Consider the following 14,792-nt stretch of genomic DNA (forward strand, 5'->3'; position numbering starts at 1 on the left):
CTGATGCATCAGAGGGAAAGTAACCAAAAACAGGTCAGGTTTGCTCTCTTAGTTATATGCTTTGTGCAAAGGCAGCACAGATGTACAATGAGAATCTACAGAGGCTGTGAAAGGGGAGGGCGTTTGGAACTGAGTGTGACTAGTCTAGTGATGTCGACTTTGGGACCAAAATCAGCCTCTTGATCCCTGGGCCAGAAGGGGCTAGGAGTCCTGGGGAATGGGGCCCTGCTACTGTCATGGGTGGCAGTGAGAGTCAGGTTGCTGTCTCTGACAGGTACATGGAAATGGCTTCTGTCATGGGCAGCAGCCAAACTCTTGCCTGTTGCCCCGACAGGTGCAGTTTCCCAGTCCTGGGAATGGCAGGGAGCTGGGATCCAGGCGGCAGCCTGTCTCCTGGCTCCCCTCTGCTTGCTGAGAGGATGAACTGACCAGGGCAGCAGCCCTGGTCAGTTTCCTGGCTCCAAGGAGTGGAGAGGAGGGAGCCAGGCTGTCCCTAGTTCCCAGCTCCCCTCCCCTGGCTGGAGCCAGGAAGCTAACCAAGGCTGTTGCCCTGGTCAGTTTCCTGGCTTTGCAAGGGGAGGGGAGCCTGGAACCAGCTGCCAGCTCCCTGCTGCTGGTCAGTTTCCTGGGTCCCCTGAGGAGCAACCTGGTTCCTGGCTGCCCTGCACTGGCGGGAACCGGGAAACTGGCCAGCCATGAGCAAGCAGCAGGGAGCTGGGAACCAAGAACCAGGCTGCCTTGTTCAATTCCCGTCTGCCCTCCGTCTGCCACTCTCCTCATTCCTACAAGCCCGGTGTGGATTATATAGGCCGTGTACTGCATTCTTGCAGTTATTTGGTACTCTAGAATAGTACTTTAAAGTGCTAGGTTGCATGATCTTCTACTTTGTAATGCAGTTTTATAGAGGCTGAGTTTGAGCACACTTAATCTTAGCTGGAGCACAGGTCATGCTAGAAACTGAGCTGTTATCTAATGCAAACAGTATACTGCAATACACTATAGCCTTACTGATTCTTCAGCCTTGTAATTGAAGGTCCTGTGTCTGTTCTTGTAAAGTTTGAGGGGTGATAAGTTACCCTAAACAATGTTCCAAATCTCTAATTTTTAGGAAGACCGTACAGACTGTTTAGTTGCTGCCACATTCTTCAATCTCTTTGTTACCAGTATGTTTAATATCTACTGTAATATGTTTTGAGAATGGGTGGAATATGAAAGATGGTGCATAATACCAAATTATGTTGAACTATGTGGTAGTGCAAAATTTTGCAGGGTTTTTATCTGATCTTCTGTGACACTGGGTGTGAATTAAGATTGCCATTCAGTCAAAATTGAATTTCTGAGTAAACAGATGACACTTGGATTGTGAAGACTCTAACTTACCAGAGTGACTTGTACAGATAATGAAGAGCTAGAATTTTGAAGCAGAATTTGTAAGGGTGGGGGAATTGTCATATTCCTTACTTTAAATGATAGCAGATGGCACATTTGATCTACTAAAGACTGCATTTGTAAGGTATTATAAGAAAGTGTAAACCCTTATTTATCTAGACAGTTTGTGGCTCAAGGTAGTAATAGAAACCTTAAATATTTGCAAGAGTATTGTTAGAGAACACAAAAAAAGCACATAGTACAGGTAAGATCTTTTTGGGCCTTTCTCGTTTTCGCTTTTCTTCATGTTACCTTCAGAGGTGCTGTGGTGTTCTTGTGATCTTCTCTGTAGCTGATTGAAGTCTGAACTTCATCTGCGATTAATTAACCTGCCCTGAACATGCCTCCAAATGGGTCAGTATAGGCTTCAACTTTTTCATACTGCAACCCCACATAGAGCCACGGTCTGCCACAGCTAGTCTTCAGAATTGTTTGGAGCACATCAGAGGAAATGCCAATATTTATGGTGTTTTTGTAAAGCATAACAATTGACTTGGTGAGATATTCTGCACTCCACTGTTAATTCCTTGAGTTACCCAGTTCCTTCTTAGATGTCTGTCTTAACAATGTGTTTTCTTTAGTAGACCTCTTTGTATTTACACAGAGCACATACTGGAAGTCTGTCAAACTTTTCTCCTCAATCATTTTGCTTTTCTGTATATTTGGCAGCCCATGGGGAGGTTGCTACAGCATTAGCCTTGTAAACGCAGGGTTATGCATTCAATCCTTGAGGGGGCCTTTCAAGCCTCTGGAGCAAGGTAATTTAAAAAAAAAAAACTGTCAGGGATGGTGAGAGGCACTGCTGGGAGTGCAGGGGACTGGACTCAATGACTTCTCAAGGTCCCTTCCATTTCTATGAGATATGTATATGTATGTTCAAACTTACTAGTATCATAATCTTCCAGGACAGGTGGAATGTTCATTTCTAAAAAATGAGCTGTTTTCTGTATGGTGTTTACATCACAAAATAATATATGCAAACCCTATTCTTTTTTCTTTGTAGAGTAGATCATTTTCAGCTTCTTTCATTCTTAATTATATCTTCTACCATGCTAAATTATGTTGGTGTTCACCTTTTTATGCACTTGCAGGTGTTTGTGTTATCCCTTTTCTGCTCTAGTAGAACTGTGCATATTAAGATAATTGTCTTTTATTGTAAGATGGGTCCTCCAGTTTGCCTTCATCTCCTTAGTACTGAAGTGCCCCAAACTGCTCATCCAGCTGCAGTCATACTAAAATGTGTAAATCCATCTCCTAACTCTGAGAACTACTTTTGTGGATTCAGCTCAAAGTAGCACTAGCTCTTTTGCTGTCGCCATATGGTATGGTACTTTCATATCTAATTTTACCAATACTGTTGTGGCAAAGTCCATCTTTCACTGCCTCAGCAGTGGGGACCTGGAATGGACTGTCTTACTCCAGAGGCTTTTAATTCTGTTACCTGGTTTGTTTTTTCAGTATTTACAAGATGGGTCTTTGAGTAGACACAGAACCCTCTCAAGCAAAACAAAGGAGATGTCTTACCCTGCCATCCTGGGGGGTTGCTTATTATGCTGCTTTCTGATTGCCAGCTTTTTCCCAAATAGACTTTATTGACTCAGGTGTCTGTGAAAGGAAAGGGGCCCTCACCATTAAAGGCTAATATACCTGCCTTTTCCTACTGTCTTATAGGTGTCAAGTCTAACTTTATTATGCTACCTTTAATAGTAGTTCATTAAAGTAGCAGTGCTGCTCCTACCAGATCAACCCAGAATCCTTTCTTCCTTCTGTGCTGCTTCCTATTTTCAATATTTCAGTTCACTGTGGAAAAGTCACTTTGTTGTCCTTAGACTCATTTTAGAAAATGTAGTGCAGAGCTTCAGCAAGCTTCTTTTGATGAGAGAAACTGAACAGAAAATAGCTTTTTCTCATCCTGCAAAGAGTTCTGAGATTTCAAACAAGTTACTATTCTGCATAATGACTGGAGACGACACATTTGGATTTTTTCTTCCGCAGGAAAAAATTAGACACCAAAATAACCAACAGCCTGGCAAGTAGGGCAGTTTTCTGCATTTGTGATGTGACAGGAAAGGAACTTGAATTTGGGTCTCCCACATCCCAAATTAGTGCCCTAATCATTGAGATATTGGCTGTTCTAAAATATCACTGTAATAATTTTGATGTAGATGAATTTTTGTTCCTACGAGAAGCGTTTTTTTGAGAATCTCAAGCAGCTCTGAGCACTGCTGTGCATGCAGTTGAGAGGGAAAAACAAACCAACTTAAGGGTATTCAGTTAAACTAGGCAAATTTTTACCCCACTTACATTTTTATTTCAAGTCCAGTGAAAGTAAAATATGTATTAGATTTTGCATTTACAGCAAAGAGACCTGTGGAAAAACTTAGCATAAGCAATGCATGTCTTAAAATATCGCAAGCATGTGCAAATAGGATTGTAATGGAAATGATTTTTCAACCTTGACTACAGAGAATGCATTATTAAGTTGCCAACTAAAATTTGGGAAGTCATGTAATCTAGGAAAATGGGTTTGGAGTTGAATTTAGGCTCCAGTTCCAGCTATGCCATTTACTACTCAGTGTTAGGTGAATAAAGCAATTTTTCTATTTTGGTTTGCTATCTGTAAAATAGGAGTCTTAACCACTTTCACAGAGGAGATTCAGGGCCACTATTCTGATGAATTGTACTATAATCACAAAGTATTATTGCTGCAAGAATTACTTCTTGGGATTCAAGGATTCCTAGAATGAGCCTCTATTTTGTGTAATGCAGGGGTGGTCAAGATCTGGCCCATCATACATTTCCTCAAGCCCACCATGATCCTCCAAATCACTGACAGTTCTGTGGTGCAGTAGGGCATTCAAGAGGTGCCTGCCTGCTGTGGCCCTGGCCAAGCCGCTCCTGGAAGCAACTGGTTGCTGCTAGCAAGTGTCTCTGCCTTTGGGGGCAGGGAGTATCATATCTCCAGTGCTGCCCCTAGCCCCAGCACCATCCTTACAGCTCCCATTTGCCGGAAACTGGCCAATGGAAGCTTCAGGGGTGGCACTTGTGGACACAGACAGCACATGGAGACCTCCTTCCCTTTCTCTCTCCCCAAGAGGTGGGTATGCAGAGATACACTTGCTAGCAGCAGCAGCTGGTCACTTTGAGCAGTGTGGGGCCCCCATGGCTTGCAAGCAGCCTGCCTGTGGGAGTGGCCCCCTCTGCTGCTGGCCAGCAGCTGCAGGTGATAAGTGCATCTGGCCCAGAACTGAAGTGGGGATGTAAACTGCTAATTGGTGAGTGTCACCCTAAATGGATGAGGCTGACCAGTTACAGTTGACCAGTGGGAGATGGAGAACTCCACCTGCCTGCCTCTGCTGCAGACAGGGGGTCCTTTAACCTCTGCTCCAACCTGGCCTAGGCAGCACTGATTTACAGCAACCTGGGTTGTACTGCGGGCAGAGGCATTCCAGCCTGGGCAGAGCAGCCCTTGTCCACTGCAACCTGGGACATTGCATCCCATCTGGGCTGGAGCAGCCTCCCTGACTGTGCCTGCCCCCCATCCTGGTTAACTGGTGAAGCTTAATCTTTAACCAGTTAATTATTTACATGGGATTTTACTTTCCTAAGCAAATGCCTGCACCTTGCTCCAATACCCTGCCCCAGGTCAGAGCACCCTTCTTAGGCCCAAGCTCTCTCCTACATCCAAACTCTGTCCCAGACCCCACGCCCCCTCCGTTAATTCAGCAGAAAAATGTGGCCCACACCCAAAATTCCTGGAGTAACAACCCCTGAAGATTACTGCTCACACTGCATTGGTCTTGGTTTGCAGTCCTGAACAAGCTCCTTTTGTGTATTTTTTGCTTTTTCTGTCACTGCAGGTCAACCCAGTCGCCACGTCTACACTACAGAGATCCTTTGAAAGAAGCTATTCCGGAAGATCTCTTCTGGAAGGACTTCTTTCAAAGGAGCGTGTGCACAGAGACAAAAGCAGATCCAAAGAGTGATCTGCTCTTTCAAAAGAGAGCATCCATGCAGCCCACACTCTTTTGAGAGAATGGGCCAGGGATTGAATATGAGGATTGTTCTTTTGAAAGAAGGGCCCTGCAGAGCATCTGCACATTTTCTTTCAAAAGAAGCTGAAACAGGAAAGGAAGAGTGATTTTTGAAAGGCATATCACGTTCTTTTGATTTTTCTTTAGAAAGAACGCTTTTTGTGTGCAGACGCTCCATGGGCGCTTTCAAAAGGGCCCTCTTCTTTCGAAAAATCTCTTGAAAGAACTTGCTAGTGTAGACACAGCCACTGTTATACCTGACCTACGTCCGCACCATTTTTTCTGCGAGCCTGGTAGTCCAGTGTTCTGCCAGTTTCTCCTGCAATGCTCCAGTCTTTAACAGCCTGCACAGAATGTGAGGCAGAACTAGAGCCAAGTGGCTGAGGGCCCCATTTGTTTCCACTGTTTTTTTTTTTTGTGACCTATAGTTAAAATAACTACAGTAGTACAGGAGTCCAGGCTTCATGCAAAGTGTGGAGAGAGGAGAGCTGAGGACAACAACTAAAGGGTTCAGTGTTGGTAAGGGACTAGCCAAAGGTAAATCAACAATGTGGATGGAGATGCTGTTTTTGAGAGCATGAAAAGTTGTTCATGTCACTTTCACAGAGACCCTTCAGGTCTGGTTTACCCAAAAAAAAAAAAGCTGTTTAAATTCCCCAGAACACCTGTACTCATGTAAAAATGATGAAAGCGTGAAATGGTTTAATAACTGCTTGGAATGGACTACCTGTGTAGGTTGGATTAATTAAAACTCAACCTGACCCAAATTTATGGGCGGTAGACCACTGAAAATAGTAACATGGAATGTTCAGTTGAGTTGACTTGAGGCCACTGGCAGCCCTGTGAAATCTCCTAGAATGTATATTTTTGGAATGCTGCTGAGGTTTGTAGGCTAGACTGTACTTGTAACTCAAATGGCATAAGAGCCTAGATGCAAACGTTAGGGAAAATATCTTAAACAAGTGAAAGGTGTGGATGCAATAAATCATTGTGCTTAATCTGATCCAATTACAAATGGTTCAGCTCTTCAATATGGAAAAGACATTAGAAAGAAGTTTATTAGGTTTAAAAAATGAATTTGCTAGTTGCTTGTCTTTATTCTTATGTTTGATAAGTATGGCGGACTTTTGTTCAAACAAGTTCTCTCCTGTTCTTTACACTCTTTCACGTTCTTATTTGATTTGTTGTGAAGTTTAGCCATCGGGATTACTGGGGTGATGGGCACAATAAAAATTATACAAGATGAATTATACATAACTTTTTCTATATAATAGAAAGACATTACAAACAAAAGAGTATTGTAAATAGTGGAGTTACATGTCAGTGTCTTAATCCCTTAGCAAAACCCAAATACCTAAAACAGCCTGAATACACAAGAAGAATAGTGACGTAAAAGGCACATACGTAAAAATTGCTTCCTCTAAATTTGCTTTGGTATTTTTTAGATATGGCAGGGGAGCGAGGGAAATTTACCCCCTCAAACTGTCTAATGTAACTTTAGTTCTCAAAACATAATATGCCACCTGTAGTGGAACTTTTTCCATACTAGAAGGTTGTATTTAGTGTCCTCTTGAAGAAAAGAGGAGGGAGGGTTTTTTTCGTTAGCTCTGACTTTTTGTTTCCATGATAAATTTGAAAAAAGCCTGTGCTTTATGGGATTATCTTGAAATAAATTACAACTGATTCTTGTTTTAAAAAGTGTTTTTTGTTTTTTAAAGGAGCACCTGCAGAGTCTTCTCAAGACGAGCAAACAGCATCTTCTGAAGGTACTGGGTTTTCATGTTTGAAAGTCTTTTATGACTCCACTAAATATGAGTAAGAAAAATAAATATTTTTAGTAATTTCAGAAAACATCTTTATTATAGTGTTCATGGTGGTACTCCAGAGTTGGTTGGTTGGTTTTTTTTTTTTTAATTGTTGGCTTCACATTAGACAAATACATGTAATGTCTCTTTTTTTGTCTAGGCTCAAATGTTGCTGTTAGTATGGAAGTCTCAGAACCTGTTGGTAAGACATTGCTATAAACAGTTTCTAATATCATGCGGGTTGATTTAATAGTGAAATTGAACACGAATTAAGAATATTCTGCATTTTTTTAAACTTCCTTTCTTGAATGTGTTCATTTCAGATTGCAATATATTATGCTATGATGTGCTCCCTATGAGTAGGATAGAATTTTGTTTAACATGAAGATGTTGAATGTAAAAAGACAATATTGTTCTAACTTTTGTAGCAACTTCCCATTTTCCTGCTCAAATTGTCTGCAGTGCTGTTTTGAATACAGGTTGAACCACTCTCTCGTTCAACAGCATCCGTAATCTGGTATGATTTTAGTTAGCCAGGCAACCATTTATCATGGGTGTGACTAAGTTTCCCTTGGTCCCATAACATTTGACAGCCACTAGTCCTGGCTCTCAGTGTTCTGTGCTGTTATTTAGCTGTAACTTAACTCTAAATGTCATCTTCTATGGATTCAGGAAGCAGTGCAAGTGCTGGTAATGTTGCTAGACATTATTGACCTCCTGTGGTCTGACAAAGTCTTTTGTTTGGCACTGGGCAGGTTCTGAGGGTGTGGGGCCAGAGAGGTTCAATCTGTACAAGTATTAGTTTGTAGTTAACCGTTCTACTATTTTAAATTTTTTCAGGTTTTCTTCCCCCTGTGAAAAAATGCAGCTTAGTTAAAATAGATTATTAAATCTCTGGCAGTCATAATTTTCTGATATCCACAGCCAAGTTAGCAGTAGTATCTGTTTCAAACAAAGTAGACAAGATCTGCTTTTGTATAGCAAGGCATCCACAAACTGAGTATCTGAAAAGCGGAAAAGTTGCATCTTGATTTTAAAAATAAAAAAATATTTTAATGAGTTATTGGAGCAAAATATTGGCTAGCTTTTCTGAGTTAGTCTTAATTTATTTGAATTACTTTGTTCCATTAACTTCTAGTAGAAAATGGAGAGACAGAAATGTCCCCTGAAGAATCATGGGACCACAAAGAAGAAACCTTTGAAGCAGAGCTAGGAGGTGGCCCATCAGAAGATGCAGGGCATTCTGAGGAAGGTGCCCAGGAAATGATGGAGGAAGAGGAGGAAATACCAAAACCTAAATCTGTAGTAGCACCACCAGGTGCTCCTAAAAAAGAACATGTAAATGTAGTATTCATTGGGCATGTAGGTAAGTTACAGATAAACTATTGCAGGGTAAGGGATAGAAATTTCCGGTGGCGTGTATGATACATTCTTGTATAACTGTGCCCTTTAATCTAGAGTGTGACTTTTGCTCTTCTTTCCTAGGTTAGCAGGTTACTAGAATTTAGAAGAATTTTGAATATGATTGACAAATATCAGCAATATGTCTTTGGAATCTAATAAACTAGGTTATATACTGTTTTGGCTGAAGATTTCAGTCCTTGGGGCAGAGGCTTTACTTGTCTTGAATAATTACGTTTCATAAATAACCCCATCATAGATGAATAAGCATTGATAGCTCTTATAGTATTATATTAAAGTATGCAAAATATAAAAGTTGATATCTGTGATATAACATTTTCTTTTTTACACAAATGCTGCTGTCTCGTTTTATGACTAGAATCCTTTTAGAATGATAAGGGCTTGTCTTTTGGCTCACTGAATGGCAGGTGTTAAATATGTAGTGTAGTTTCTGGGTTCTTTTTTCTAGCCAGAATTTAATCCTGCTTTGTGGTAATGCTAGTCTCTTACTCTAGTAACGCTACTGCTTTTAAAATAGAGAAGTAACATCTAAGAAAAGGGTACAGAAAGCCCATGTTCTCTTGGATAAAATAATATCCATATTTAGGGTCTTGGCATTTTTTTGTTGGCTTGGTAATTTAAGTGAAGACTACCCAAAAACCTTTGCCAAAAAATCTTTTCTTTTAATCCATTTTTGGCAAAACTATACCTAAATATTGGTGCTTCTCAACCAAAGCAATATGGATCGTTCATCACAAAGCAACAAATATGGCAGAGTTGACCAGAAGTTAATAGAGAAGCTCTTACAGGCCACTGTCCCAATCTGTGTTTTTAGACCAAAAAGAACCAAAAGTGAAGAATTATGAAGGATGATGGGGGAAGATACAGACTAACTCTAATTTATTGACAAAGAAATCTTAACCTGCAGAATAATCTTTAAGTAGAAGTGGTAGAAGCTCCATTGCCTGGGACAGTTTAAAATTAAACAGGACAAATTACCAGGAAATATATTCTACTATACTAAATACTCTAAAATGCTATGTTGTCATGTAATTTGGATCTAACTTAATTTCTTTTCTTTCTAGTATTTAAAACTAACGACTTAAAGTATCTTTCTTTTGTATGTTAGATGCTGGCAAATCAACTATTGGAGGACAAATAATGTACGTAATGTTTTAAACGTAAGATTGCTTTAAACTGTTACAATCTTCAATATTGTGAATTACAACGCTTATGTGGAAGTAGATAGTCTGGCTGATTTCAGTGAGCATAGGTTGTTTTTGTTTTTTTTAAAGAAATACCTCCACAGTTTGAAACTCCAAAATCCATAATTCTCTCATCCAGAAACATCTGTGGTCTAGCAGGAGCCAGTGGCTGGGGCTGGACAGAAAACTGAGGCTAGGCAGGAAGCCATGGCCCCCGGAAGCTGGCGCTGGGAGCTGGTGGATGGGCAGAAGGCCTTGGCCAGGCAGAAGCCACAGCTGGGGCTGAGGGGTGGTTGGCTGGGGCTAGGAGCCAGCAGGTGCAGCTGAGCCATGGCTGAGGACCCTGCAGGGGTCCGGCAACAGCTGCTGGTGGGCAGCCCAGGCGCAGAGGCTGGAATGCCTGCAGGAGGGCAGAATTACCTCCGCTGGTCCAACAAATCCCTGGTCCAGGACTGCTTAGGTCCTGAGGGTACCAGGCAAGAGAGTTTCAGCCTCTATTAATTTAGTAAGTCATTGTCTTTTGATTTGTTAGATTTGGTGCCCCAGTCTTACTGCCAGTGGAGTGTCATTTACTTAACAGAAGCAGAACTGTACAAATGCATGTTTTGCTAAATAACAAAAAGTGTCTCTAGAATATCTCATTCCGCTTTTTTCTGGGAGATGTTCTTTGAAGGTGCTATTCAGATTGAATCATATTTTTCAATTTTGTCCTTCATGAGATTTTTTTCAAACTTTTTTAATTTGAATATGCTTAGCCCCTGATATCAGCACTACCATTCATATGTTGTTATCCAGATACAGATGTTATATCATGCCAGATTATAAATTATCTTTTTCTTTATATAAATTAAACATGACCTGAGCAAATCTGGAATAACTTTCTTGTAGAAGAAGCTTCTTTGTAAGGCCAGACTTTTAGAAGTTGGCTTTTATTGTGCATCAAGAGGCTCTTAAGCCAAAAGAATATACTTTAATATCTAATGTACTGGAAACAGTCATCCAGTTAGGTGTTAAATTTTTAAAATTCAATGAAGATACTTGTCTGTTGCATAAGTTAATTTTGCTGTGTTTTTATTTTTAATGCCTTTTAATTTTCTTGAAAATCTCTCTTTATAGTGAGGAAGAAGTGAATGCAGTAAACCAGCAGACTAATGGGTGGGGGAGTGTCCGTTAATGCCAAAAGTCCATTAAATGTGAGGGTTTACTTGTATTTGTATAGCACAAGCACCCCCCCCACCCCCCCCGTTTGTAAAATGGGTGACTCAAGAGCTGCTGGAGCCACCTTGCTGGAGCCTCCTCGGGTCCTTGGCCACTGCCGGGGCTGGAGAAGCCACTGCAGCTGGAGTCCCCACTGCAGCCAGATCCACCACGCACTCCTCCCACCATCTGTGGGGTGTGTATAGAAGTGCCTTCTGCTCGTATATGCATCCCATCCCAGATGGTAGGAGTGCATGGCAGCTCCTGCAGCCATGGCTCCTACAGCCCCGGTGGTGGCTCCAGCCATGGCATGGCCTCTGAAGCTGCAGTAGGAGCCACAAGTCCTGCAAGCTTGGCACAATGGCCCCAGACACAGCTGGTCCTGCAGCAGCAGTGTGGCTTTTGCAGCCGCAGCAGCAGCCCCAGCTGCAGTGGCTCCAGCTGCAGCACAGCTCCTGCAGCTGCTCTGGGAGCCCCAGCTGCAGCGACTCCAGGGGGTTGCCAGCATTTATGTATTTTCTTGGTGGGGAAGCATGGGGCGGGGGGCTGTTGATGGTGGGGGGACTGGTCGATTCAGCGGACTTTGGGAACACGGGTGGGGCAGTGCTGGTGGTCATCTGTTGTTCCCAAAATCCACTGACTCTGGGTCTGCTAAATCGGGGGTTTAGTGTAGTGCCTGTTGTACCTTCTCATCAGCCATTAATTATTTTGAATGCACCTATAATTTCCCTACTTTGCTATTTTCCTTTTAAACTAAATAGACCCACTCTTACCGTTACAAGACCAAACTGAAGCTTTAAGGAAAAGCAACATACCAAATATATTAGATACTCTTCGTATAATACTAATAATGATAGGCATCTAAATGGCTTAACAAGTTTAACGGGTCTGTGGGAAAATGGCAGTTTTCCTTTTCCTCAGTTTAAGAGGACACTGATTAGAAGTATACATAGTCAACCTTCACCAGAATTTAGCATTTTTCTTTTTTGTATATTTATCATATGACAAAGTTTCTTCTTTGTATTACCATTTTATAGTTCTGTGGGTAGTGATGCTGTTAACTATTATCTGGGTTTGGTTTAGAATATAATGCTTTTAGTTGCTGATACCTCTTCTCTTTTCTTTTATGTTTTGAGTGTCTTATACATTGTTTTATTGTCTTGATTTATTTATTTTAGGATTAACAAATAAATTTGAAGTTTTGAGTAAACCAATGTTCTGTAGCTGTTCATTCTAACTTTGGATGCCCCTGTGTGTGCATATATTTTCCTTTAAACAGTTGTTTTAAAACAATCCAGAAAAACAATATTTGCTTGGTTAAGACATTTCAAAATTAAGACAGTTTCTTGGGCGGTCCTGTGTGTGAAATTAATATATTAGATTTGTTTGCCATTGTAAAATTTATCGAAGCATTTTTAAATGCTGTGTACAATGTGTTACTTGTTCTTAAGTGTGTCATTTGTGTACTTTTTGAAGAGTGAAGCTTATATAGAAGGCAGTCTCCTACCTTGTTAGCTCTTCACTTTCTTAATAGATAGCTATGCCTTACTTTTTAAATTATGAGCTTGCTCTTTGGAGAACAGAAATTCCATTGTTACCCTGTTCAGACCATACCCAACATCTACAGAATAATCAGATACTCCATTAGAATACAAATTTAACTGTCATGTAATTAAAGTAAATGTCTTTCCTCCCTGCACACTCCAGGTACTTGACAGGAATGGTTGACAAAAGAACACTTGAGAAATATGAAAGAGAAGCGAAAGAAAAAAACAGAGAAACCTGGTATGGATCTTACTTAGGATTATAACATGACTCTTTTTTTGAAGATCCTCTGTTGGGATTGGATTTTTGAAATGTTGGGTTCCTCTTGGTTTGGCAGAATTTTTCCAACCAGGGCTTTCTGTGCCACAGTATGAACTGCATTCTGGCTCTGGAACAGATTTTGCTTCCATATCGTACAGTAGTGGTTCTCAACCCGGGTCCATAGGTCGCAAGCAGGTTTTGTGGGGTCAGCCAAGCAGGACTGGCATTAGACTTCCTGGAGTCTAGGGCAGAAAGCCCAAGCCCCCACCATATCGGATGAAGCTCTGGGCCCTAAGACTTGCCATCCAGAGCTGAATCAAAAGTTTAAACAACTTAACTTCTTGTGATCCCCTTTGACATGGGATCCTCGGCAGTTGCCCTACTTGCTAGGCTAATACTTGCCCAGACTTTGCATATAAAAAAGTTTGTTATAGCACAGGTGAGCCACAGATGCTTTGACATGTGGAGCGGTCCTCTGAAAGGAAAAGGTAGGAAACCCCTGTTGTGTACAGAAAACTACAAACATCTGTGGTGTTGCACAATAACTGACTGGTAGGGATAATAAAAGAAGGAAACCCTCCCCAGACAGCAATTGGACTGGACCCCTGTATCTTCCTGCCCTTCCCTATAAGTATCTAAAGAGGGGTCAGATGCCTTCTCCCTCATCCCTATCCTGTTTCAGAAATGCTTTGAGCCACACAATTAGGGAACATTATTTTAAATTTAAAACTTGCTTATACCTATAGCATTATGTGAACTGAAATGTGAAATGTAGATTGTCAGTGATAAGATGTTTCATTGACATGCCACACATTAACAGTCTTGAAAATTGAGAGGTATATATTCAATTTTAGTATCTATCAGGCTTGTCCCGTTTCTTTCCTGGGACTCTTATGTGTAAATTCTTCTTCAGCTGGTCCAGGTTGTGGGCACTCTGAAAATTACAGAAGAGGTTCTTCCTTTTTATGAGAACCCCCAAGTCCAGGGAAGGAGTAAAACCTGTCATCCCATCTCTGTGGTCTCAACAGTTGAAGTTTATGAGCTTCTGCATGGTTCTCTTAGTGGCCATTTTTCCTTGGTTCACACTGGAGTTCTTTGACTCGCTTTCTTGAGATTTGACTTTGACTCCAACTAAGAAATCAAAATCTGTAGGGCCTACTACACTATGAATTAGAGGGCTTTTTCTCTTACATGAGTGATTCCAAACAGTTCTATTTGTTAACTGGATCTCCAGTCTGATCCAAAGATGGTCCATATATAGCTGAAGTTACTTATGTGGCTCAACATATGAGATGGTGTCTTCATCTTCTTTAGTCATGATTGAAGTTAGTCTGTCATGAGCTGCTAGGACAGGCTTGTCTGAGTGCCTCCATAAATACTGGACACTCTGCGTTGCTGAGTAAAACAGAACAATGTGTACTAGATTTGATGTGGCTCTGGCCTTGCTTTGGTGGGTCCCATGCTTCCTAGCAAATTATGCTCATCTCAGAAGCTCACTGTGACCCTCAGCATAGTCTCTGCCTCCAAAGAGGCAAGGGTCCCAGTCTACTGAGCCACTTTCATCATAGGCTAGGACTGGAGTTTGTGGGAGAACTTCCATAGTCTCTGATGCCCCCTTGAGTTTAATAAGAACAGTTTAGCCTTCTGTCCTAATAGGAGCCTGTCTCCCCTCTGACTGTCACCATGGTGGATTGGGGAGGGTTAGGGGAAAGTGCACTCTACTCTGGGTTCCAGTCCAGAGATCCCCATGGCAGCAGCGCTCCTCTCTGACAGAGCAGCTAGACTGCTGTCCGCGCTCTCAACAAAACAGGCACCCAGAAGCACAGCAGACAGGGATGCCCATTGTTCTCTGTGTCGAGAGAAGGCCCCCAGAGTGTCCACACAGCTCTTTTGTCAACAGAGTCTGTCGACAGCAG

General features: G+C 41.6%; 1 protein-coding gene across 2 annotated transcripts in view; it reads left to right on the forward strand.

Annotated features, from left to right (window-relative positions):
• GSPT1 (G1 to S phase transition 1) overlaps positions 1 to 14,792 on the forward strand; it is a 42,065-nt gene that overhangs the window by 12,728 nt on the left and 14,545 nt on the right. Inside the window, exons 2-6 of one of the 2 annotated variants that reach the window (XM_075010324.1) lie at positions 7,181 to 7,228; positions 7,428 to 7,469; positions 8,409 to 8,633; positions 9,798 to 9,831; positions 12,778 to 12,855. In XM_075010324.1, coding sequence (XP_074866425.1) covers positions 7,181 to 7,228; positions 7,428 to 7,469; positions 8,409 to 8,633; positions 9,798 to 9,831; positions 12,778 to 12,855 — 427 coding nt within the window. Of the gene's footprint in view, positions 1 to 7,180; positions 7,229 to 7,427; positions 7,470 to 8,405; positions 8,634 to 9,797; positions 9,832 to 12,777; positions 12,856 to 14,792 lie in introns of both variants that reach the window. The other variant, XM_075010323.1, reaches the window with a different exon arrangement.

Source organism: Carettochelys insculpta, chromosome 16, assembly GCF_033958435.1.
Source record: "Carettochelys insculpta isolate YL-2023 chromosome 16, ASM3395843v1, whole genome shotgun sequence".
Classification (NCBI taxonomy): Eukaryota; Metazoa; Chordata; order Testudines; family Carettochelyidae; genus Carettochelys; species Carettochelys insculpta.